General features: G+C 48.0%; 2 protein-coding genes across 2 annotated transcripts; one reads left to right on the top strand and one right to left on the bottom strand.

The window, feature by feature from the left end:
- The first annotated feature begins 668 nt into the window (after window positions 1–668).
- On the top strand, window positions 669–14,088 carry gtf2ird1 (GTF2I repeat domain containing 1). Its single transcript, XM_086012879.1, has 27 exons — window positions 669–1,079; window positions 3,403–3,533; window positions 3,626–3,767; window positions 4,240–4,446; window positions 4,732–4,915; window positions 5,819–6,132; window positions 6,258–6,353; window positions 6,812–6,895; window positions 7,125–7,308; window positions 7,665–7,690; window positions 8,096–8,225; window positions 8,314–8,357; window positions 8,451–8,531; window positions 8,878–9,066; window positions 9,766–9,822; window positions 9,909–9,989; window positions 10,089–10,272; window positions 10,348–10,403; window positions 10,528–10,590; window positions 10,795–11,062; window positions 11,266–11,294; window positions 11,371–11,418; window positions 11,488–11,565; window positions 11,647–11,839; window positions 12,161–12,198; window positions 12,288–12,406; window positions 12,680–14,088. The coding sequence occupies exons 2-27, from the start codon at window positions 3,408–3,410 to the stop codon at window positions 12,746–12,748; spliced, it is 3,090 nt and encodes a 1,029-aa protein (XP_085869005.1). The 5' UTR covers window positions 669–1,079; window positions 3,403–3,407; the 3' UTR covers window positions 12,749–14,088.
- A 57-nt stretch (window positions 14,089–14,145) lies between these two features.
- Window positions 14,146–22,976, bottom strand: dtx2 (deltex 2, E3 ubiquitin ligase). The gene is given in 10 exon segments (XM_086012887.1): window positions 14,146–15,214; window positions 16,203–16,292; window positions 16,364–16,525; window positions 17,309–17,491; window positions 17,583–17,650; window positions 18,502–18,741; window positions 19,477–19,535; window positions 20,312–20,614; window positions 20,616–20,970; window positions 22,347–22,976. Coding segments are annotated over 10 exon segments (2,025 nt in total). The 5' UTR covers window positions 22,672–22,976; the 3' UTR covers window positions 14,146–14,974.
- Window positions 22,977–23,531: the final 555 nt, after the last annotated feature.

Raw genomic sequence — 23,531 nt, 5'->3', positions numbered from 1 at the left:
GGGTTTTAGTTTTGTGTTTTTTTGGCATCATCCATTTGATTTTTATTTAAATAGTGTTTGCCAAAGTGTCTATGTGTGCCCTGCGACTGGCTGGCGACCAGTTCGGGGTGTAGTCTGCCTTCGCCCATTGGCGGCTGGGATAGGCTCCAGCAACTCCCCGCGACCCTATATAGGATAAGCGCTTTGGAAGATGACATGACATAGTGTTTGCCAATTGCACTTTAGTGTATTTTTTCCACAAGTATTATACAGATTGTACATATAGAATTACAAAATATTTGTTTTTGTGTAGCCTTAGAAAACCCAGGGTTTTTTTGGTTTTGTTTTAAATTTTCCCCTTTAGGCATTTCTTTTTCGCTTGGATTATATGTATATTTATTTAACTCTTTATACTGGAAAACCCCAGTTGGTTTATTTCTTTTTTCAAATATATTTTTGCCCTAAATACTGTTTTTGTTATCCTTTGGATTATATGTCACATGACCTTTTCACCAGTACCTTTAAGATAATTTACACTGTTTTTAAATCAGAAAACCCTGGTTTCGTTTTCACGACCACATTCAACGCTATGTGTGGCCCCCGAGCCTTATGTTTGCCGTCGTGCTGTGGATTCATTTCCCGCAGGCTTTCACGTTAACTTGTTTGGACGGATGCAATAAAATGATGAAACACGCTCGGAATTTCCCCTTGTCTTCTCTTTTCACCCATCGTTTTCTTTGCCGGATCTTCTCCGGTTAATCCTGCTCGGCCTCTCCGGCCGCAGCCAATGGACGCAGTTGTTGAGTTGGGGTTGGGATTAGCAGGAGGGCGAATGACTTTCAATTTTACTGGATTACAGAACAAAGAACGAGAAGGGGGTGCGAAAAGGACACTTCTACTACTACTACTGCAGCTGTAGAAGAAAAACAACAGAAAGAGGGAGGGATACAAAGATTGAGATTGAGATTAAATCCGTTTTTGCCAAAGTTCGTTGATCGACATTTGTGCGTTTTTTAAACGATGGATTAAAAAAAAAAAAAAAAAAAAACCTATTCCGGGATTGACAGCAACCGACCAGGCAGATTTAATCGCGAATTAAGGTGAGATTTTGCTTCTTTTTTGCCATCTTTCGACCTTTACACGCAATATCTAAATCATACATCGTACATAAATGGATAAATGTGTGAATTATACATGCAGAATGTATAGATTATTTCGCGACGACATCAACGAAAGGGAGGGGGGAAGCTAACGTTAGCTCGCGAGCTAACTAGCCAGCTATTTAGCTAGCCCTTTAGCTAATTAGCTCGCATTTGGTTGCTTGTTGAACTCAATAACAATGTCAGCGACTGAATTCAGACAGCAACATAATTAAAAGACTCCCTTCTCTCGTGGTTTAAAGACTACGAGTGCGCGGCGTCAGTTGTCTTTTTGTTATTTACGTTCGTCCTTCGTTGAAGTGTCTGTTTTAAGGTTATTAGGCTCGCTCAACAAAGCCAGCTGCTGAACAGACAAAAGTGACCGCTGAAAACTCGCCATTTAGTTTGTTTACGAAGGCTTTAGTAGAGTTGAAATGAACTTTTTTTTTGTTATTTTACAGCACGACAGTGTATTGGAGCAGTTGTTCATTTGTGGTCATTGTTTTTTTTAAATGTTAATTTGCGCATAAAACCAACAAGAGTCGCCGATAATGTTTGTGAAGACGGTGCTGATTTAAATATAATTAAAAATAATGTCGGAGTTAAAGAAAATGGATCAACAAAGTCCTAGTTGAGATTGCACGGGATTAGATTGAGGGACTAGTGGTTAAACACGTGTGTATCACACTTATGAAGTTTAGTTTTTCTATGATATCTCGTTTTTGGGGGTGCGTCACATTTTCCACACTGCTCATTGAAGCGGTAAGTTTTAGGGGTGATGCAGCAAACGTTTGGCGCAATTCACAGGTACTCAATAGAATGTATGGGGGGATGTGTCACATTCATTGAATAATTTTGTGGTGTGCAACAGTAAGTTTTTTTTTAGGCGGAGGGTTCACTACATTTTCTACACTCACTGAATTTTGGGGGGGTGTGCGCCACATTTTCCACATTATTCAGAGAAACTGTAAAAGTTAACTTGTTGGGGGTTCGCAACATTTTCCATATTCACAGAATTTTGGGGGCTCTGACATATTTTCCACACTATTTACAGAAACGTGAATGTCACGTTTTTTACACTATTTGCATACCGTTATTTTTTTTTTTGCGCCACATTAATCACACTGTTGACAAAAAACATACATTGTTGCCAACAAGTTCCATGCCATTTAAAAACGACAATGTTTTGGAGGTGTGCTAAGTGTTAAAAAAACAAAAAAACATAAATATGTTATCTTTTGGGATGTCAGCCAACATTTTCCACACTCTGCGCTTAACGTTGAGTGTCAAATTTTGGGTGGTGCACAATTTTCCCACACTATTCACACAAAGCCTCACTCCATCTGGTTTGTATGTCATCACCATTGACTGTGTATTATTTATTATCCTGCTCTATCTTAGCTCCTCCTCCGTCACTTCCTGATCTGGTCCTTGTTCAGTCTATTTTCAGGCCCTAATCGCTGAAGAGGAGGGAAAGTGGGGAGGGGGTGTTTGAATGTTTACTGCGCCCTCAGGGGAAACACATTTAGACGGCCACGCCTGCCTCTTCCTCTTCATCCATCTTCCTCCTCTGTCGATTGAGCCAGAGGCCGGCATAATGGTTGGCAGTGTCTGCAGAGATTAAAGGGCCAGCGCCACATTGTTCGCATGCCCCGAGATTAGTTTCCAAGGAGACGGGTTGCGGTTGCTGTGGCGACGTGGCAGCGCCGGGCAGGCCTGCCTTCGTTAGTTCACCTAATGTGACAGAGAAGACTAACTTATGCTAAACTAACAGATGAAGACGTGGTCAAACAGAGGCACTAGAGGGGCAAATTTATTAAGATCCTAACTTGAGACTCACAGATGCTATCAAATGCCAAGATAATATATGTAGCTAACAGAAGTGAACTGGTGACTCAGATCCTAGCATATGGCTAACAAATGCTATGCTATGCTATTATAGTCAAAATGACTTAAAATGTTAAATAGTCACACATTGGTGCAAACACATGGCTAACTGATGCCAAAATAACCAGGGCCCATATAACAGAAACAAAACCATCCCAAGTTTGTTAAGATAAAAGTGCCAACAAAGGCCAGTGCATGAAAAGCAGAGGCTAAGATAACCTGAAGCGACATTGGACTTTTTGAGGCTAATTTGTGGCTAACAGACGCTAACTAGTGCTAAGATAATAGATGACAAGCAGATGCTACTACGTGGCTAACACATGCTAACATACGGCTAACGGATGCTAAGAGGTCTAAAGTGTGTTGTTGTTGTTGTTGTTGTTTGCTGTCTGTGTAGAGGCCATGTCTCAGATGAGGAAGCTGGCGTGTGACGGCGCGCGGCCCACCTCCCGCTGCGATCCTCCGGTTCCGGCGGTGTCGGCCAGGCAGGAGATCCTCACCAGCTTGGTGTCGGCCCTGGACTCGGTGGTGGGTTCACCGTCGCACATCTCACTTACCTCCTCACTACTAGCTTCTAGTGCTTGGCGATTGTGGTGGAGTAACGCGAGTGTTTTGTCCAGTGCATGGCCATGTCCAAGCTCAACGCCGAGGTGGCCTGCGTCACCGTCCACGAGGACAGCGTCATCGCAATCGGCACGGAAAAGGGACGCATTTTCCTCAACTCCAGGAGAGAAATCCAAACCGAATTCTACAAGTATTGCCGTAAGTTCCTCCCGCGTGTTGCCAAGAGTTTTTGCACCACGGCATCATTTGTTCCATAATAGTCCCAGCAACTGCAAATGTTATGTAGGGGTACCACAATTTCCACAATTTGCCATACTATTCCCTGAGACTTTTTTGAGGTGGGCCGCCACATTTCCTACAAAACAATCAGTGTGATGTTTACAGGCAGTGGGGCAAAGGCATTTCCACCGCAGGGCCGTGATTCTGGTAGTTTCTTTCTTTGTCTTTTGGTACCACTACCTCCTAGCAGGTAATCCATCCTTTACATTCAAAGGGGAAAAGGCGGTGGAACAAACAGCAGCTATTTTTCCAGAGCGGCACATTGATTACTCACACACACACCCCACCCGCGACAACAAATCTGTCACTCTTCTGGTGCGGTGACGCCGCAAAACAACATTTGTGGAAAAGAAGGCAGGCCTTCAACGCCACTCCCGTCCTTTGGCTGTAGGGACGCCGTCTTGCCTGCCCAACGTGACGGCCACCAAAGACCAGGATGCGGATGTGGATGTGGCCAAGGCAGGAAAGGAAGGCGAGCACGGGAAAATCGGCAGAGCGCCCCCGCTGCCACCGCCGCTGCCACCATCGCTACCGGACGCGCAGTCCAACATTTTTGTCCTGAGGAAGATGGTGGACGAGGTCTTCACTGTTCTCTACAGTAAGCATTCTCTTAATAAAGTCACGACAGGTCGAGTGGTAACTGTGAAGTTGTGTCGTGGTGCGCCATGTTACTCTGATTGTTTTGTTTTTTGGGTGTTGCAACGCATTTTCCACACTATTTACAGAAATCAAATGTTTTGAGGGTGCACCATGTTTATTTACAAAAAAAAGTCTTTTTTGCACTTTTCTACACGTATTCACAGAAAGCCTACATGTTCTGTATATTTGTGGGAAGTGGGTGCGCCACATTTCCAATCAACTGATTGGCCGGCGGTGTGCGCAGGTGAAGCGGCCGGAAAGAACACGCTGGTCCCCGTGCCTTACGAGTGGCTCCAGAAGGAGCCCACTTGCCTTGTGGCCCACGGCTTGCCGGAGGGCGTCTCCTTAAGGAAGCCGTCCGACTATGACTCCAAGACGCTCATAAAGATTCTGGAGCAAAGCCACAGGATACACTTCACTGTCACAAGGTCAGCACCTGATCCGGGCCAGGCATTTCCCCACATCATTTTTGAGGGGTGCGCCGAATATTCCACACCATTCGTATAAACCTTGATGTGATGTTTCTTGGGTGGGCGCCGTACGTCTTTTGACATGTTTGGAGTTACGTGACATTTTCCACACAATTCACAGGAACTCTAAATGTTGGTTTCGGGTGGCGCACCTAATTTTCCTTGACAGAAACCTTTATGTACTGTTTTTTTTTGAAGGTTTCGCCATATTTCCCACAATGACTCTAAATTTTCCACAAATTTTCAGAACCGTCACTGAACAGGAATCTCTACAGCACAGTTCTAGCATGGCAATTAGCTGTGCGACTAGTTCCAGCTCAGCAGCTAGTTCTGTGACTAGATCTGCGACTATCCCTGGACCCGCAAAGAGTTCTGTGACTGATTCTTGGTCTGTGACCAGTTCCTCAACAAGTTGTGGATTTGCCACTAGTTCCAAGTCCTGCAAGTAGTTGGCGGCTGCGCAAGTAGAAGTCGTAGTCGGTAATTCTGGCTCCATGTCCGTTCCAGCTCCGCGGCTGCTTCTGGCTCTGTGGCTAGCTCGGGCTCTGCGACTAGTTCCCCGATCAGTTGCGGCTCCGTGGCTGGTTCCGAATTTCTGGCCCCGCATTTGTCCTAGCTTTGTGACTAGTTCCGGAGCGGAGACGAGTTCGGCGACGAGTATTTGCGGCTCCGCGACTATTCCCGCGACTAGCTCCGGCCCTGCGATGGTTCCAGCTCCGCGGCTAGTTACGGCTCCACGCCTAGCGCTGAGACTAGCTGTGGCTCCGCAACTAGCCGGCGCTCCGCCACTAGGGCGCAGCCCCGCAAGCGTCGGGGCTGCGTGCGGCTTTGTTTGACGCGTCTCCTCTGGTCTGTGCGCAGGCCGCCGGAAGACTTGTCTCGCGAAGCCAAATCGGCGAGCGCGGAGCTGGGCCATCAAAGCTCTTCCGGCAGCCCCGTGGCTCAGGGCGGCGCTGGCCCAGTCAAGACTACTGCCCAGGTAGTCACACCGTCAAGTCCCGCCACTTCCGCCAACTCTGTTCTCTCAAACTTCCTGTACGGCATGCCCATGTCCTCCAAACCCCACCCAGATGGCACGCTGGACTTCAAACCCACGTCGCTCCTCAGCCTGGCCAAGGACCGACTGGCCAACTGGACAGACAAGGGCGCGTGTGGGAAGGAAGCTGCTAGCAATGGTACTGCGCCGGCATTTCTGCCCTAAGCCCTAACCAGCTAAGCGCATGTAGTGAATTCTGCTGAATCTTTTGTTTGTTTGTTTGTTTTGTTTTTTGTTTTTTTTTTTGTTGTTGTTTTTTTTTAGATGAAACAACAAAACTACCTGGTGAGCAGGGTCAGACACCTGCAAGTGTCCACATATCCAAGAGGTTACTTTTCTCCATCGTGCACGAGAAATCAGGTATGCTTCAACCATTTGGCCGTTTCCACCAAATCCACTACGGTAGTTCCGTAGCCATGTGTGCTTTTGTAGTTACCAACTTAGCGTCCACATGTTGGTACGCAGACAAAAAACGCCTGAAAATTTGCTGGTCCTTTACACCAAATCCGGCACAATATAGCCACAGTCCTATAGCGTTGAAATTAGATTTAATATTTTGGGGGGAGGCTGTATATTGCCAGCTTGTAAGGGGCAGTGGGGAAAAACAAAATCTTGTCTTGATGACGCAGATGGTGGCTTCCTGCCCCGTCCAATCTCTCCTCAGTGTGTGAAAGAATTTAGCCATCAAGGGGCTCAGCTACCGAGCGTAATCCCATAAAAAGATTGTGCGTGTAAATCAACTCTGGGCATTAACAGCTTCTGTTAAAAAACAAACAATGCATGTTTTTTTTTGTTTTTGTTTTTGTCACCCCCTGCAGAAAAATGGGACTCGTTCATTCGGGAGACGGAGGATATTAACACGTTGAGGGAATGTGTCCAGATCCTGTTCAACAGCAGATATGGTGAGGAGGGGTCAAGTGGGATCCATCACACGCGCGACTCCAAGCACCTAACCTTGACCCCTTTAAGGGACCAAAGAGAAAGTTATTTCATCCTTTGCATATTTTTGGATGAATCGGTCATCAGAATTGTATCCGGAATCGGCATCAGACGCCAAAAATCGCTTGGGCCCTACTAAAAAGGACCAAGGGCCCTAAGCAATGCCGCGTTGTTTTTTTTCTTGTGTTGTAGCCGAGGCGCTGGGACTGGACCACATGGTTCCGGTGCCGTACCGCAAGATTGCGTGCGACCCGGGCGCGGTGGAGATCCTGGGCATCCCAGACCATATCCCCTTCAAACGTCCGTGCACCTACGGGGTCCCCAAACTCAAACGCATCCTGGACGAGCGCCACGCCATCCGATTCGTGGTCAGGCGGTACGTCACGTCTCGCCTTTCTTTCCTTTCCAAGCATGTGGACGAAACGCTTTCCGTACGGTCGCGCTTTACGGAGCCCCACTTGGGGCTTGAATCCAGACTCGATTTTTAGATAAGAAGCAGATCATTATGACAGCAACGTGTCTGCTACGGTTTCGTCCCGCTGCTAAATGCAAACGTCGAGTCATTTGCATTCATGGCTTTCCCCCCAGCGGCGGGTGAGACGCTTTCATTTATTGAAGGTAATTCCAAAGTTAAAAGCGCTCGTCCGTCTCCCGCTTGTCCGCCTTCGAAGCGAACGCAGATCGAGGGCCGCTGCCGCTGACTCATCTTCTTTTGTCTGCTTTGCCTTCCAGGATGTTTGATGAAAAGATTTTCACAGGTGAGACTAATCCGGCGCATGCGAAAAATGCATAAACACATTTCTTGTAAAGATTGAGAATATACATCAAAACAGAAATCACATGACACTTGACTTCCAAGTTCTCATTTCAACATTTTGACATCATCAAAATAATATGATCAATATGATTGTAATCAATCTGCATAAATGTCCCTAAACTGTAAAACTTGAACATAATCATGAACAAGGAACTTGGTAGAAACTGGCCCATAAACCGTGAATACTGTAAAGGGCCCTGAACTGCAAAGTTTGTCAAATTTGTTAAGAAGCCCAAACAACAAGGGCCCGAACTAAACTAGAATTTTTTAAGAACAGTAAAAGGCGCTAAACTACAAAAACGAAAGCCTAAGCTGAGCCCGTTTTACCGCGCCGCTCTCCTCCAAGCTGCCGGCAAGATGTCGAAGGAAGACGGAAAGCAGGAAGTGGGGGCCGGCGCTCCCGAAGACGCTTTCCCCGAGAACCTGAGCCTCACGCCCACCGCCGCGGAGCTGCCCGTCAATCCTCAGAGCGGCCGGTCAGAGCTCGTCCCGTCGATTGGCACGCCGATCGGACGCCGCCTCGCCGTTCCTAACGAGCTGTCCCGTGTGTGTCGAATTGAGCAGGTCCGCCAGCGTGTGCGTCAGTCCCCTGGCCGAGCGCGACTCAGGTAAGGACGAACGCGCGGCGCGTGGCCGCCGTTCAGACAGGAGGGCGACGATGAGGATGATGACCAAGATGATGACACCGATGCCCCCCGCAGGTCCTTCGGCAGATTGCCTCCCCGTGAAGAGGATTAAGATGGAGCCTCCGGATGAGGACATCATTCAAGTGACGGTGCCGGGTAAGTGAGACAAACGCAGCGTCCCCGCAGGCGGCGACCTTTTCAGGAGCACAGACTTTGAAATGCATAAAGGCCACTCAAAATGACTGAAACTGCGAAAAGGGCCCGAAACTAAAATTCTTGTAAAGAAATTTTTGTTTTCTATTTTTTTTAAATTTTTCTAAATTGCACCAAAATCGGAAAGGACCATAAAGTACCACCTTTTCTAAAATACTGCAAAACTGTAAACTTTGCATTTGGCCCTAAACTGCAAACTGTGTAAAGGTTCCTAAATGAGTAACTTTTGAAAAGGAGCCTAAGCTACAAAGCACATTTTTCACAAAGTCCAAACTGTGTTTGTGTTCAGAAGCTGGCTCCAGCGCCGAGGAGGCCAGCGAGCCCGCACCCGAGCCCGCCTGCGTCCCCTCATGTCGGACCACGTCCTCTCCCTCGGGTCCCTCGGGTGCCTCGGGTCCCTCGGGTGCCTCGGGTCCCTCGGGTGCCTCGGCCGCCTCGGCCGCCTCGGCCCTCCTCCACCCGACGGAGAACCACGCAGGTAACCTCCACACCTCCTCCTCGCCGGGCCCCCCGACGGCTTGCGGAGCGCCCGCCCCCGCAGCCTGCTTGTTGTTTAAGGCCTCACGTATGAACTTGAAATTTCGAACCCCACCTTAGTGATGCCGCCACATCCGAAGCCCCCCCACATTGCCTCCTGACCCACCCGCTGTAGCTCCTCTCCCGCTAGCAACTTCCACTAGAATGATTTATGACCCTCCCTCCAGTCTAACACACAGCTGCCTAAAGAGTACACACCCCAGGCAACATTTGTGCAGTCACGCTCATTAAATGGCAAAAAAAAAAAAAATCAAAAAAACGACCGAATCCAAAACTCCAGCAAGTTGCTTTGTTACCACAGAATGAGGGTCCACACAAATGTGTACTTGGGGTTTAGCGCACACACTTTTCATTCTCATCTTTTCTTTTTTATTTTCTTGTTTTTTGACTGTGCTTTGCTTAAGTTTCTTTTCTTTCGCAAATGACCTCTGCAGGAGACAAACCGGAGGTAAGCGCACGCGACAAATCCCTGCGCTCCATACGAACATCAAACTGCAAAATACATGACCCCGCCCGTGAATTCATTCAGCATTCACAAATCACACAAATAAGCTAAAACAAACAAAGTACGTCACGAATGTAGTTTGAAGTGTACAAATGTCCCAAAAATGCTCTCATGCCGCGTTTTTGCCTCTTGCAGCTGGCGAAACGTTGCCGCCCAATGCGGCACCCCAGGGCATCCGAAGACCCCCTGAAGGTACCACTTTTTTTTTTTCTTCTTCTTCTTCTTCTTTCCTCAACATCAGAAATCGCCACACTTGTCTTTGCTGTTGATTCATTCAGCTGGAAGCCTGGTGGAGGACATCGGTGAAATGATTCTTCAGCTGCGCAGACAAGTAGAGAACTTGTTCAGCATGAAGTACGGTAAGTCCAAGCTGTTTTCTTTTTTTAATGTATGTTTTTATTTTGTCGAGTTTTTCAAGCTAACCTAACCTGACCGCTTTCTGCCATTTTGTTGCTCAGCCGAAGCTTTGGGCCTCCCCGAGCCGGCCAAGGTGCCCTACTCCAAGTTCCAGATGTACCCCGAGGACCTGTTTGTCACCGGGCTGCCCGAGGGCATCGCCCTGCGGCGGCCCAACTGCTTCGGGGCGGCCAAGTTGCGCAAGATCCTGGCCGCCGGCAACCACATCCAGTTTGTCATCAAAACGTGAGCGGAAATAAGCGCACGCCGGCCCCGTCGTACGAATCGCCCAGCGACGTTTATGCCCGATCGTGTCCGCAGGCCCAAGCTGCTGAGCGAGCAAGTCAAACAAGAGGTGACCTCCGTCTGCGACGCGGGTAGGTCAAAGGACGCTACTTGGACTCGGGCCAGGGATTTTCCCGCGGCGGTTTCTGTTTTTTGGGGTGGATTTTGCAGAGATGATTTCAAGGTGTTAATCTCTTGAATGGTTCCTCCTTAAAGAGCTGGATGCCAAGGAAGTGACAGAAGACGCTGCAGTGTTGTCCAAAAGACCCGCTTTCTCAGGTACAACAGTTTCAAACAAATAAAAGCTCAAAGTTTGCCAGGTCAAAAATGCTCGTGCAACAGACGGCATACAAAAGCTCTCCATGTTAGACGATCTGATGACACACACAGCGACTCAAGAGACTCACTAAATAGAGTTATGTTCTTGAAGTTATATTGCGCCCCAACAACAGAAAAATCTCATTGGGTCGTGGCTCATTTTAGAGTGCCTGGAGTCCAAGCTGTCCAGGATCGACCTGGCCAACACGCTGCGGGAGCAGGTCCAGGACCTGTTCAACAGGAAGTACGGCGAGGCGCTGGGCATCAAGTACCCGGTGCAAGTGCCTTACAAGCGCATCAAGAACAACCCGGACTCGGTCATCATCGAGGGACTCCCGCCCGGGATCCCCTTCCGGAAGCCCTGCACGTTCGGCTCCCAGAACCTGGAGCGCATCCTGGCGGTCGCCGACAAAATCAACTTCACCATCACCAGGTTAGCGCCACGTGGTGTGGACCCCGTCGCTATCGACGCCTTTATCACTTGAGCTTTTCTGGCGAATGAAAAACACGTTCTTCCTAATACGTCACTCCACATTTAGCATCAATCTCCAAATGTAAATTGTTTGAGGGCAACATTTCCATTTCCATTTCCAATGCCCACCAAGCTAACCGCCTATCGACTCCCTTGATTTCCAGACCTTTCCAAGGCCTCATTCCCAAGCCTGGTAAGCGCAGACCAACACCGACTCACGCTGGTCCCTTGACTAAAAATCCTCCTTCATAACCTCCAACGTTTTTCAGCACCTCGCCGAGTCACTTTACTCAAGAAGGCATATGCTACCATCAACGGTGAGTTGTCGCTAGCTGTTTAGTAGCTTAGCTTAGCTGGTCGATGAATGCAATTTGTCTTGTGTTAAGACGACGATGACGTCAGCCGAGTCGGGGAGAAGGTGGTCCTTCGCGAGCAGGTCAAGGAGCTGTTTAACAAGAAATATGGTAATTATTACCCCCAAAAAAAAGAATATTGTATGCGGCGGCGGCGTTGACATGGTTAGCTTCGTGTTGCAATGTCTCCAGGCGAGGCTCTGGGGCTTGACCGCGCCGTGGCCGTGCCGTACAAGCTGATCCGCGGCAGCCCCGAGTGTGTGCAGGTGGACGGGCTCCCCGAAGACGTGCCCTTCCGGAACCCGGGTGCCTACGACGCCGCCTGCCTGGAGAGGATCCTCCACGCCAAAGACAAAATCAGCTTCAGCGTCAAGAGCCAGCTACAGTGAGCAAGATAGCGCTAGCAACGTTAGCCCAGAACAGCCGCAATACGATTTATACCTAACCTACGATTTTCCATTTGACCTGCTTTTACATTGGTGCCACACACCCAGAAATTTGGAAATTCCAACAATTCGAACAGCAGGAATGCTAACAAGCTACCAATACGGCCCGGTACAACAATTTTAAATATCCCACCCCTCCAAAATGAATTGTAATTCTTAAAATGCTAATGGATAGCATGCTAACAACCTGCCTGGACCCACCATTTGCTAATAAGCTAACATCTACTGTATGCTAATGGTAGCATTTCTGTCGCTCGCAGGCCTTTTTCAGAACTGTGCAGTCAGCCTTGCAACACAGGTATGCGTGCACGCATTCATCATCACCATCATGGCTGCCTCCTCACGTTAGCCACCATTTTGTTAAACAACTTGTTTTTGTTGCCCTAGCGTTAGCGCCCGAAGCCTCTACCAGTCGACGGAAGCGCAAGCGAGTCCAGGAGACCCACCGAGGCCCCGCCCCCTCCTCCACAGAGCTTGTCCCGTCGGCCAATCAGATTCCAGTCATGGTACGTGTTGTGTGGTAATGTCTGACAATGCAAATGAACAAAATGGAGGATGTAGAAAAATCAGTCGACCCTCCAAAGTGGAAGAAGCTAATGTGGTAAGTAGCCAGTAGTCTACATCTTCAGCTAAGCAGACAATAACTAGTTCGCATGAAAAGCCAACGTAGAGGTCTATATTCCCTCTGGCCATCCACTCAGTGGGTGATGAAGAAAATAAGACAAGGAAAAAGCCAAACTCATGGTTCCTGACACAATGTTGTCATTTTGTGTCCTCAGCAGTGGCCCATGTACATGGTGGACTACAGCGGAGTCAACATGCAAGTACCAGGAAAAGTCAACTACTGAAGGGAGTCAGAGCCCAGAAATGGCGTGGTCAACAATCTGCCATGACATGATGGTTATCATTGTTGTTGGTTTGCTAACGTTAGCGCTAAAAAAAAAAAAAAAAAAAAAAGTCACATCGTGTATGTGTGCGTGTGTGTGTGTGTGATTAGCATCCACGCTGTTATTACTGACACTATAAGTCACAGTGACATCATACGCTAGCGTTTGTATCTTCTTTTATTTATTCTATTTATTAAACTGTAACACCGCCATGTGCAGGGATGCTAATTAAAACACTAACGCTTAGCGGGGGCCACATACGCTGGATTGACAGTAAAAAAAATATACATATATATCTAACGCAGCAGTCTATCTTCATTCCAGTTAATTACTTTGAGGCTATCTGGCAAGAGACGCTAACGCAGTATTCAACGTATTCACTCTAGCTAGTGCAAAAAGCTAACGCAGATGTCCTGTCTACATCTTCACTCTGGCAAACCAGTTTGTGGATGGCTAGCACGAAAACCCAACATAGGTGTCGAATTCTTCGTGCCAATTGGTCGACAGCTAGCCACGCTGGCTAACCAGTCGGACGCCAGCTAATATAAAAATTAACACATCACTCTACATCGCCATTCCAGTTAACCGATTGTCTGCTAGGGTAGAGACGCTAACGTTCCGGCAAACTAGTCGGTGACAGGCTAGCATGAGAATTTAACATAGCTGTCTACAGCTTCAAGCTAGCTAGCACATTAAGCTAACCCAATTGTTGAAAACTTAAAGAGTCCAGCCAAACAATTAGTGGCTACCTAGCACAAGACGCTAACCAGTTATTTTTTATTATTCCATTCCATTTGAATTAGTTTTGTATCCAGTGTATGGGCGCCCCCCCCTAAAGGAGCTTGAGATTAACACAGCCTTTTGTATGTTAGCACATTTATTAAAAGCCGTTTGAGCATTTGTTCGGTATTCTCGATGTCAAGTTTTAGGATGTTTTTTTCCGCTACTGTATGACATTTCTGCGTACTAGTAGGACAACTTCAACGTCATACAATTCCACCCGTTAACATCTAGCGCTTCAGTAGTAGTACTAGTAGCATACAGATGTCGAATCGTGGAAAAGTGTCGTAGTCCATGGACCTTGCTGCAAAATCAAGGATATGGAATAAATGCTCTGCGGGCTTTATGTATATGTACCATAATATTACGTGGCTAAAACAAACAAGTCAGTCTTGAATGTATCAAGCAGGGCCCGTCCCTGACTTAACAGTAAAGAATGCTATGACGACTAACCCCCATGTAAACATGCTGTACCTTAACGCCAATTAGGCCTTTCCAAATAAAATGTGTTGCCTTGCTTAGTTTTTTCTTAGTTGTACCTCCGCACGTTTCCCGATTGACACCACAGAGTCTCTATGTCGTCGTCAATCTTTTTCTTTTTATTGCAGTGACTTGTGCCGCGAGAGGCGGAAAAATTCATGTGAGTACAGGAAGTGAGGCCTTGATTGTCACCGTCGGGAGCGCTTACTAGGCTTCTGTCTTCAGATTGGCAGTCTGGGTCGGGCGTCAAGCCGTGCATGATTCGGCTACAACGCTAACCAAAAGAGAAAGTACGGCCATTTCGGGAGCTGACGAGTCTGAGTTGGTGAAACGGTGCAGGATCCGATTACAACGCTAACTAAAGCACACAAGAATTAAAAAGTACGTGTCTTTAGTGATTTGCTGTCACCACTTGTTTATTAGTCAATTTTCTACATTTCCCCCACCTCCCAAAGTAGGCTAACGTGGCGTCGCTTTGCTACGCTTGCAATTGCATAACTTCCGCCCTCTTTTTTTTTTTTTTTTTCTTTTTCATCGCAGTTTTCTGCGCCATCACAACTAAAGTGCTTTATGAGTTTTGAAGTGGCGGTGCCGTCACGGCAACCGAGCGGGAAAAGTGGGGGCGGAGACAATGTGGATGAAGCTAGAAATGAAGAATATACCACAACAACAACAAAAAGTATTTTCCAGAATAAGGTTTGCGGGAATGTAGCTGCATCGGAACCGTAGCAGACGGCGGGATATGACCGCGACTGTGTTCACTTTGGCACAGCGTACCGCGTTTCCAGTCTCTGTTACGGTGACTCTGATATGACTTCCAAAGGCGGAAAAATTGCCGGGTTCTCCTCCCCGATTCCAGTGCCTGTATGTTGGCGTTCCCTTCCAGTAGGAGGATGTGAAAAGTCATCTTTTTGGGCAGCCGGTGACTTAGCTGCTGCAGCCGGGGGCCTTGAGGCAGTCCTCGGTCACGCCCTGAGAGGCCAGCTCGGACAGGACGTTGTCCAGGTAGTTGGGGTCCGGGAAGCCGTGTCCGGACAGGTTGGACATCATCTCCGTCTTGTGGTGGATGCCGTTCCACACCACCGTGTCGGGCTCGCCGGTGGTGCTGGACGTGCCCACCGTGAAGATGAGGCGACGCATCCACGCCACCTTCAGCAGCTCCAGAACCTTCGGACGCACAAAAAACAAAAAGGCGACGCTTTTATTCCGGCAGGAGAAATGTTCTCCGATGGCACCGACGACTAAGCAAACCCGTACGAGACATTTGACGAGGTTGCACAATTGTGGGAATTTTCCAAGTTGGATACTTTCAATGTGAATGAATGGTAATTTGTGGGAACAGGACTTTACATCATTAAATAGAAGCCGTTGGAGCGATTTTTGTGTGTGTGTGGGGGGGGGGGGGCTTGAATATCAATTTGCCTGAACCCAATTTGAAAATGAGCAATTGTTCCACCTGGTGGCCAAAACTTTGTGTTCAGTCCGGCAGCCTTGTGAACTTGCTCAGTTGATTGGAACAGGTGCGATGGTTGGAAAAGTTTGGCAAGGGAAACTCGTCAGCCATGTCCGTGGGCTAGTTTGCGTGATTCATGACAGTAGGGGGGTTCGATTTCGATTCGGCAAACTTGTGTGTGCATGCGCACAACATAACACGAACAACTAAACGCAGTAAAATGGAGCAAGCAATGGAATGGAACTGGCGTGGGAACTCAAGTCCTCCAAAAAGTAAGTCAAATAAACCTTTTATGTCCGTGGGAGCACGTTGGCATTCATTGTTCAATGTGGAATGTGGAATGTGGATATTGTTGGCCTCGTAAATTACAAAGGAAAGGCTCCAACAGCTACTTTGGCTTTGCAGTTTTTCCAGTTCTGAAGTTGGGAAAACTATTTTAGTGCAGTCGTGCCTAAAACAACAAATTCAATGACATAATCCCCACGGAAAGTTGTGGAACAGTTCCATTCTTATTTCCCATGGAAATTTGAACGCCGTTGCTGTGCCGTGTGTGTTAAAGCAAACACTTGTTGAAAGGCTTCCAATTGTACACTAATCTACTCAGTTCGGTGAGCTCATCTCATAACGTTAGCAGGAAGCTAGCAGACTTGTTGGACAAATATGTGGTATGTGGGATTTTGTGACGGGGTTTCACCGTCTTACCTTCCTGCCTTTGTCGCTGTCGGGCAAGAAGCAGAAGCGAGGGAATCCCCGGCAGGTGAAGGGCAGCCCCGGGTTGGGATGCTCGGGACCCTGCGGCGCCGGCACAAAAAGTAGCCATGATGAGCCATTGCCGTTGCTGTGAGGCGGCGTGCGTGGCCCACCTGTATTCCCGGCGGGATGCTGTAGATGATCTGGATGGTGCCGCAGTCCGGGTGTCCGGGCAGCGCTTGGGGGATGCTGTAAATCTCCATCTTGCCTTTTGGCTGCGTGCCCGTCTTTTCGCCGTAGATGGTCTTACACGACGGGCACTGAAGGCTGCCGTCCTGACAGAGACAGAAAAGCCGCGTCCGCTTTTAATCTGATCAATGCAAACCGGATAAGAGAAGAGCCACTTGGCCATCGATGTAAAACCACTTCAGCGTTACGGGAACGCGGACTGCATTTGACACGCATTGTTTATCCTTTTTTTAATCTATACTTAATCCAAAACGTTTTCATAGTAGTTAACTTTTTCTATTGTCTAAAAATTAGAACAAGATTTTTTTGCGCATTGTATCTCTAGTTTACTGCGATGAAATTCATTTAAAAAAAAAAAAAAAAAAATCAAAAGCTCTACTCTCTTACATTCTTGGGAAATAATTATAATAATCCATAACTATTAAAAATGTATCAATTCTGATGAGTTAGATTTGAAGTATTCGAGTCTTGGTCAAAACATTTGATCAAACAATTTATATTCTTTGATTTATAACTTGGATTTTTTAAAACATTTGCTTAACAGCATAATTGCCTGTATTATTTGAATGTGAATGAAAACACACAAATTTTTATTTTATTGACAATCCAGGCAGTTATGCTATTAGGCTAATATTTACTTTACTTAAAATCTAAAAAATTTCAGAAAGGACATTTGGTTAGTTAATTTATATTTATGCTTAGTTTTGCTCAAAGAATTTCCATAAAATATACTGTAATATAATCTAAAAAATATTCAAATGAATCAATTGTTCACATCATTTTCAGTGTACTCCTTTTTTTTTTTTTTTTTTTTTTTCCCCCCCGACGAGTTCAGCGTTATGCAAAAGCGGCCTCCTCCGCATTCGTACCTTGGTACCGTTGTTGTACATGGCCAGCATGCAGAGCATATGCAGGGTGTGCCCGCACTTGACAAACTTGCCCACGGCGTCCGGCAAGATGCCCTGGCCGCCCTCCTCCGCCGCCACCGCCGGCGCCGCCGTCGTCTCATAGCCGGAAGGATTGGACAGTTGATCCATGCAGATGATGCAGTCCTGCGAGGCGCAACGTCGGGAAGGTGTCAGCGAAGAGGAAGAAGGAAAAACACCAAAAAGCCAAATGTGGACATATGCGGCCGGGCACTACCTCGTCCGGGACGCCGGGCACCACCTCCATATAATGGCGGATCACCTCCTCGGCTCTCTGAGCGGAAGCTGAAACAAAACGCGGCCTTTGGAATCTTGCCTGCAATGTTGCAACTTGGTTCCCCACCCCGCCCGCCCGACGTGTTTTCGCCCAGCAAGCAAAAAGGAGTTAGCGGCTTGCGCGGACAAGACGTTGCGAGACGGGAAATGAGGAGGCGGCGATGAGCACTTGAAAAAGGAAAACTCGCTGTTGTCGACGTGGGGCGGCTGTCGATTTGCTTTCAACACTAAAGACTGTCGGGATATGAGCGAAAAGGCGGGGCCGAGCCCGGTGAGTGACCGGGGCGTAAATTCATCCCAGCTTTTACGCACCCTTTGGCGTTTATTTCTACATGGCTTGGTGCAAGTCTGCAGTGACATTAGTCCGTTTGGAAAAATGATCCCTGCAACACTTTGCTTTGATTTTTTTTTTTTTTTTTTTTTCCTATACTTGAACTATTGTGAGTTTTTGACTCAGAGCCCAGGCACTGCGGACTGATTGGCCTTCCTCGCGGCGGCGTCCCGGCCTGAGACGACCTCGGACAGCTGGGGAAATTGTAGGCAAAAGAGGACTCGACCCATTTTTTCCGGGTGCTCCAGTTTACCCCCAAAGAGTGCTTTCCAGCCAATTCCATTCTTGGAAAAGATCTGGACTCTGCCTCAGTGGGTGTTCCAAACTTTTGACATTGTAGTTGAGAAGTTGCAAGTCAGGCCCCCTAACCTTTGAAGTACCACTATGGAAAACGGACAACGGATGAGAGGTGACCAGAAGCACAAGACAAAATGTGGAAACGAGGACGGATGGCGGTGACGACAGCGTCGCCCCAGCGAGGGCGGGCGGTCGGGCGTGCGGATGGGCGATCGGGCGGCGTGGTAGCTACCTCTCCTGTGCTGCCTCTTGGCTCGCTTAACTGAACCGCCGCTGCTGCTGCTGCTGCTGCTGCCGGGGGGCTTGCCGGGCCGGCTGGCCGGGGGGAACCGGACGGGAGGCGCAAGCGGCGGCGGGAGAGCAAATTGCTGGGGCGGCAGATGCGGCGGCGGCTGCGGGAGGGGGGCGGCGGCGGCGGCGGTGGTGAAGTGCACGCCCAGTCCGACCGCTGACATCAAAATGGAGGCCATGCCTGGAGCGGGGTGGGGGGCGGAGGGGGGATGGGTCGAGGCGGGGCCGGGGTGGGTGGGGCAAAGCGGGTGAGGTGCGGGAGCAGAAAGGAACAAATTCAAAACTAAAAACGGATGAGATGGAGCTGCGACAGGTGCTCCGATTGCCACCTGTGGCACAAAAGAACACGCTTCTCCAAAGCCAAAAAGATGGGATTTGTTTGAGGACTCAAAATGGGTACACATTTTAATATATAGATATATATATATATATATATAAATGTTTTTTTTTTTTTAACGTCAGGTTAAACTACCAGAAAATTGTTTTCTAGTATTTTTCTATGAAGTAAAAAAGTTTGTATCTGTATTTTGGACAATTGATCACTCATGTATTCTGATCAATGTATAAATGTGTTTATATAATTCTAAATATTTCATTCTCGCTCATTTTAGTTTAAATAAAAAATCAACAACATGCAGTATTTTAGTAAAACTATTTTGAGTAAGCAAAGTAAAAGTTTTGCATTCTTTCTGTGCAGATTGAAAATGAAAAGGCTCCGGATAGTCTAATTTCTGAAGCTGGTTGTTAGAAGGTTCTCGACAAGACGGAAGCAGAGAGAGGGCCAAGGCACATAAAACCATCAAAACCAGATTTAAAATCATCCAGGAATGAAAAAAATAAATAAATAGAAAAAAAGCAGAGCGCAGAGGGGGGCAGAGATGGTCCGTGTAGAGCGGAAGCATTTTGAGCTTTTTACCTGCCAGGGCCGAGCTGACGCTGGTTGATCCGTTGAGCTGAACTGGGATGGAAGGAACGCTGCCAGAGGGGAGGGGCCGCCAGAAAAAAAGAAAAAAAAAAAAAAAAAAGAAGACACTCAGTCAGCAGACCAGTTGGCAAAAGTGCGCTTCCTGCCCGTGATAGTCGATGACATTTGGAGCATCCTGACCACAAACGAGGCCTCGCTCGGCAGCGGGCTCATCGAGGCCCGGGACGACATTGGGCTTTCTTGCTCGCAAGACCGCCACAGCGCTCGCCCGGAGGAAGCGCAAGTGACCAGCATGTTAATGACTCCGCATTCATTCAGAGCCTCTTCTGCCCCGTCAGCACAGATAAGACAATCGAGCTTTTCCTTTTCTTTCGCTATCCAATCATTGAGAGTTGAACGAGTGCACTCAATTACAAATGAAAATGTAAATGCTTGAACCTCTTGATGGCAAGCAATTTCAGCATTTATTTCCTTGTACTAGTACAGTGGTTCACAAACGTTTACACCATCAGTACCATCTTAAAAAAAAAAAAAAAAAAAAAAAAGGACCCTTCACTATGGTCAAAATTAAGTCTGGATGACTTAATGCAATATTGAGATTCCCATTTAATATGCGATTACTTTTTCCACGGTCCTCTTGCCATATATATATATATATATATATATATATTTTTTTTTTAACAAAAACAAGTCCAGGTACACAAGTCTATCTTAATAGTCGCCATGCCCCAATTAGTCGGCAAACGCGTCATCCGCGCCGGGAAACTAAAGCTGGCTTGAATAGACGCCTGCGATGCCCCCGTCAGAAAAGCAAAGAGGCACCAACCTGAGGCCGTTAGCACTTGCAGAGCTGCTCAGAAGGGGTGCGGTGAGCTGGCTAGCAGAAGGTGGCGGAGGCCAGGGGGTGCCCCAGGACATCCCCCCGACGGAGAGGGGCCTGCGGGGGTACGGCGAGTAGACGGAGGTGGGGTGCGCCACCGCCGCCGCCGCCACCCTGCCCGCCCCCTGCAGGCTGGGCCGGTTCAGGCTGCCCGACGAGAAGGAGTGGCGGGCGCGGCTGGGCATGGGACCCGTGGCCCCGTGGCTAAGACACTGCTGGCAGGAGCAGGCCGGGCCCCCCGAGGAGGAGGGAGGGGGGGCCGGCGGCGGCGGCGGCGCTAGGGAGCGCCGAGGGCCCCGAGGGGATGGCCGGGGGTCCGAAGGAGGCCAGCGGGTAGGGCAGGTTGCACTGGCGCCGCACTTGCCGCCTGAAGCCCGACGACTTGTTGACTTGGGCAAGCGAGGTGAGGTCCACGATGTAGTTGTAGCCGTGCGGGCCCAGGTCGGCCGTGCCCTGCCGGGCCTGGTAGCTGTGCTCCAGGAGGATGGAGGTGCGCGTCTCGTACGGCGTCCAGCCGCCCTCGTCGTTGGCCCACTCCCAGTACACGCCGCTGCCCAGGCCCGACGACTGGGCGAACAGCGAGCGCCGCACCGACCGGGTCTTGCCTGGAGAACGGCAAACCAAATTCAAAGTCAGCCTTGCTGCCGCGCCTCAAATCGACGCGTCCAAGTTGGTGGTTTTAATTACGCTTCACTTTATCGGAGAAGTTTATTTCTTTTCATACCAACAATGTTTTATGGTTATTTTGCACAATATAGCGCGACTTTTTTCTTGATAACTTTCACCACTTCAGATCTTTTCGATAACTTCAGAATCCGATCTAACTATGGATAAGTTTGTTAAAAAACAAAAAGCTTTTTTTTGTTTTTTCTTTATCTCCTTTGTTACGGCCCACGATGAGTCGCGGCTGTTAAGTTGTGTGCGCGGGATCTCTCCCCCTGCCTTTTCCTGATTGGTGGCTCTCGTCACCAGCTCAGCCGGCCAATCAGTGCGGGGGAGAGTGACCAATTGCTTTGCAGGTGTGGCACCAGCAATGAGTTTAAGAGGGACTAGGTTGCTGGTGGGCGGGGCTGGCTGCAGGTGATGTAGTCGGTCCTCGTTTTTGTGTTTGCTACCACGGTCTTTTGTTTAGTACACCTTAGCCATAACCTTCATTTATCTTTTTGTGGAGCCACTCTATCCATTCGTTTTTGCCATAACCGCTAGAATTCATTAATCAGTCCATTTTAGTCATTTCGTGTGTTTTTATTGATGGCTTCACCTTGTGGTTTGGGGAGGCAATACACTGAAAACCAATTTCCTTGTATTTCAAAGTTAATAGATCCATTCGGTTTATGGAAAAAAAAAGCATAACATATTGAAAATAATAAAGGGAGTCAATGCAGCCCAAAATGGTGCTGGCGATGGGAGTGTGTAGTCGATGACACTCTTTTATTTCAAATACGTTTGAGATGGAAGTGGTGAAAACATTTGAAAGAACTCGTTAAAAGCAACGCGGCCAAAATTCAGGCCGTTAACCTTGCAACTGAACAATCTGCCTCGAGGGTTAAACTCGTATGTGAAGGGACTATTGAACATCTAACTTGAATAGAATTTAGGCCGTATAACAATGCGATTGTATATAACGGATGGTTGGATTTGCTTACTTCGTCGCGTTTTTTTCCTGACAGCCGTTCGGCCACCGTAGTTCCCCCCCGCCCTTCAATTTGGACGTTAAATATTGGCATTTTTCACGAAAATTGGCCAAACGTCGACGCGTACGTCTTGACCGACTCTACGTGTTAAGCACGAGCACCTTAACAAACAAATACACTAATATCACTTTCTACCTGGTTTGTCCGGTTATTCCGGCGGAGCAGCTGTGTCAACATTCCGATGACAACAACAAGCGCGTCCGTCTTCTAGGCTAACATGCTAAGCTACTTAGCAGGCCCTTTAAAAAGCAACTCGAAACACACCTGGCGATGTTCCAGTAACTCACCCGTGTCCTGTCGGAACTGTTTCAGGCTGGCCACGTCGATGAGATACGGCGACAGGCCGGGGTCGGATTGTCCCAGGCAGATGGTGGTGGCGCCGGGTGCGCCGCCCCGGTGGCCCCGCGGCGACAGGCAGCGCTCGATGTAGGCGCTCACCTGGCCGCTGTACGGCCGCCAGTGGCCCAGGTCGTCCTGCCATTCCCACACGGCTATCATGGGCTGCGACTGGCCGGACGACGGGGTCGGGACCGGGGCCGCCGCCGTCACCGCCGCCGAGGGCCCGCTCCGGGGGCCGTTGACCCGCGCGCAGGAGCCGGACACAATTGCCATAGTCGATCGGCTCCGCTTTAGCTTTAGCTCGATGCTAACGTCACCGTGGAGCCTCCACGAAGAAAGACTAGGCTAACGCTAGGCTAGCTGGGCTCGTTGAAGAACACCATGACGAACTCGTTAAAATCGCATTTATGACACCTAACACAACCTTTGGTCACTCAATATCATATTCAAATACATATTAGAGTAAAAATGCTAGTCGCCCGAAGAGGGGTAAAACGCTAAAGGTTCATAGTTTTCTTTTTTTTTTTTTTTTTTTTTTTTTTTCCTTCTGTGACAGCGTTGCCAGGATGCTTTCGTTCCGTCTCACTGCTGCCTTCAAAATCTCTGGGAAAATACGGTCTTTTTAAAGTGCACCACGGAAGGCTGTTTTGATTATTTAGATCGGCAGGTTTTCCAAACTCAAATATTCACTCGTCAAAGTAACATAATTTAAAGATCATTACAGTTTTTTTATTACTTTTTTTTTTTTATTCACAAACAAGTTAAGTGGTACTATTTCCAATTGTAAGCGAAGACAGCATTTTCTTCTTCTCTTGTATTGACAATCTCCATTGTCCAAACCCATTTTGGCTCGATGTGAGCTTCGCTGCTGCCCCCGCCTGGCAATATGTAGATATGATGGCCACCCATATAAACATGGAATATTATTAAAAATAATAAATGGTAAAATAAAACATACCTAAAAAGACAATCTGAAAGTGGTATTAAAAATAAATAAAATCCTAAAAATACTAAGGTAAATTATCTAGGTGGGATGGATGATTTAGGTTGATATGAAATGAGCACGGATGTAGGGACAGTGAACGTGCTCCTATCTTTCAAGATTCGACTTTCACAATTTTGTCTATTCGCAG

The sequence above is a fragment of the Filicampus tigris genome, chromosome 17, assembly GCF_054856515.1.
Source record: "Filicampus tigris isolate MCC_2025a chromosome 17, RoL_Ftig_1.0, whole genome shotgun sequence".
Taxonomy (NCBI): Eukaryota; Metazoa; Chordata; class Actinopteri; order Syngnathiformes; family Syngnathidae; genus Filicampus; species Filicampus tigris.
This window is presented reverse-complemented; position numbering and strand designations above follow the sequence as displayed.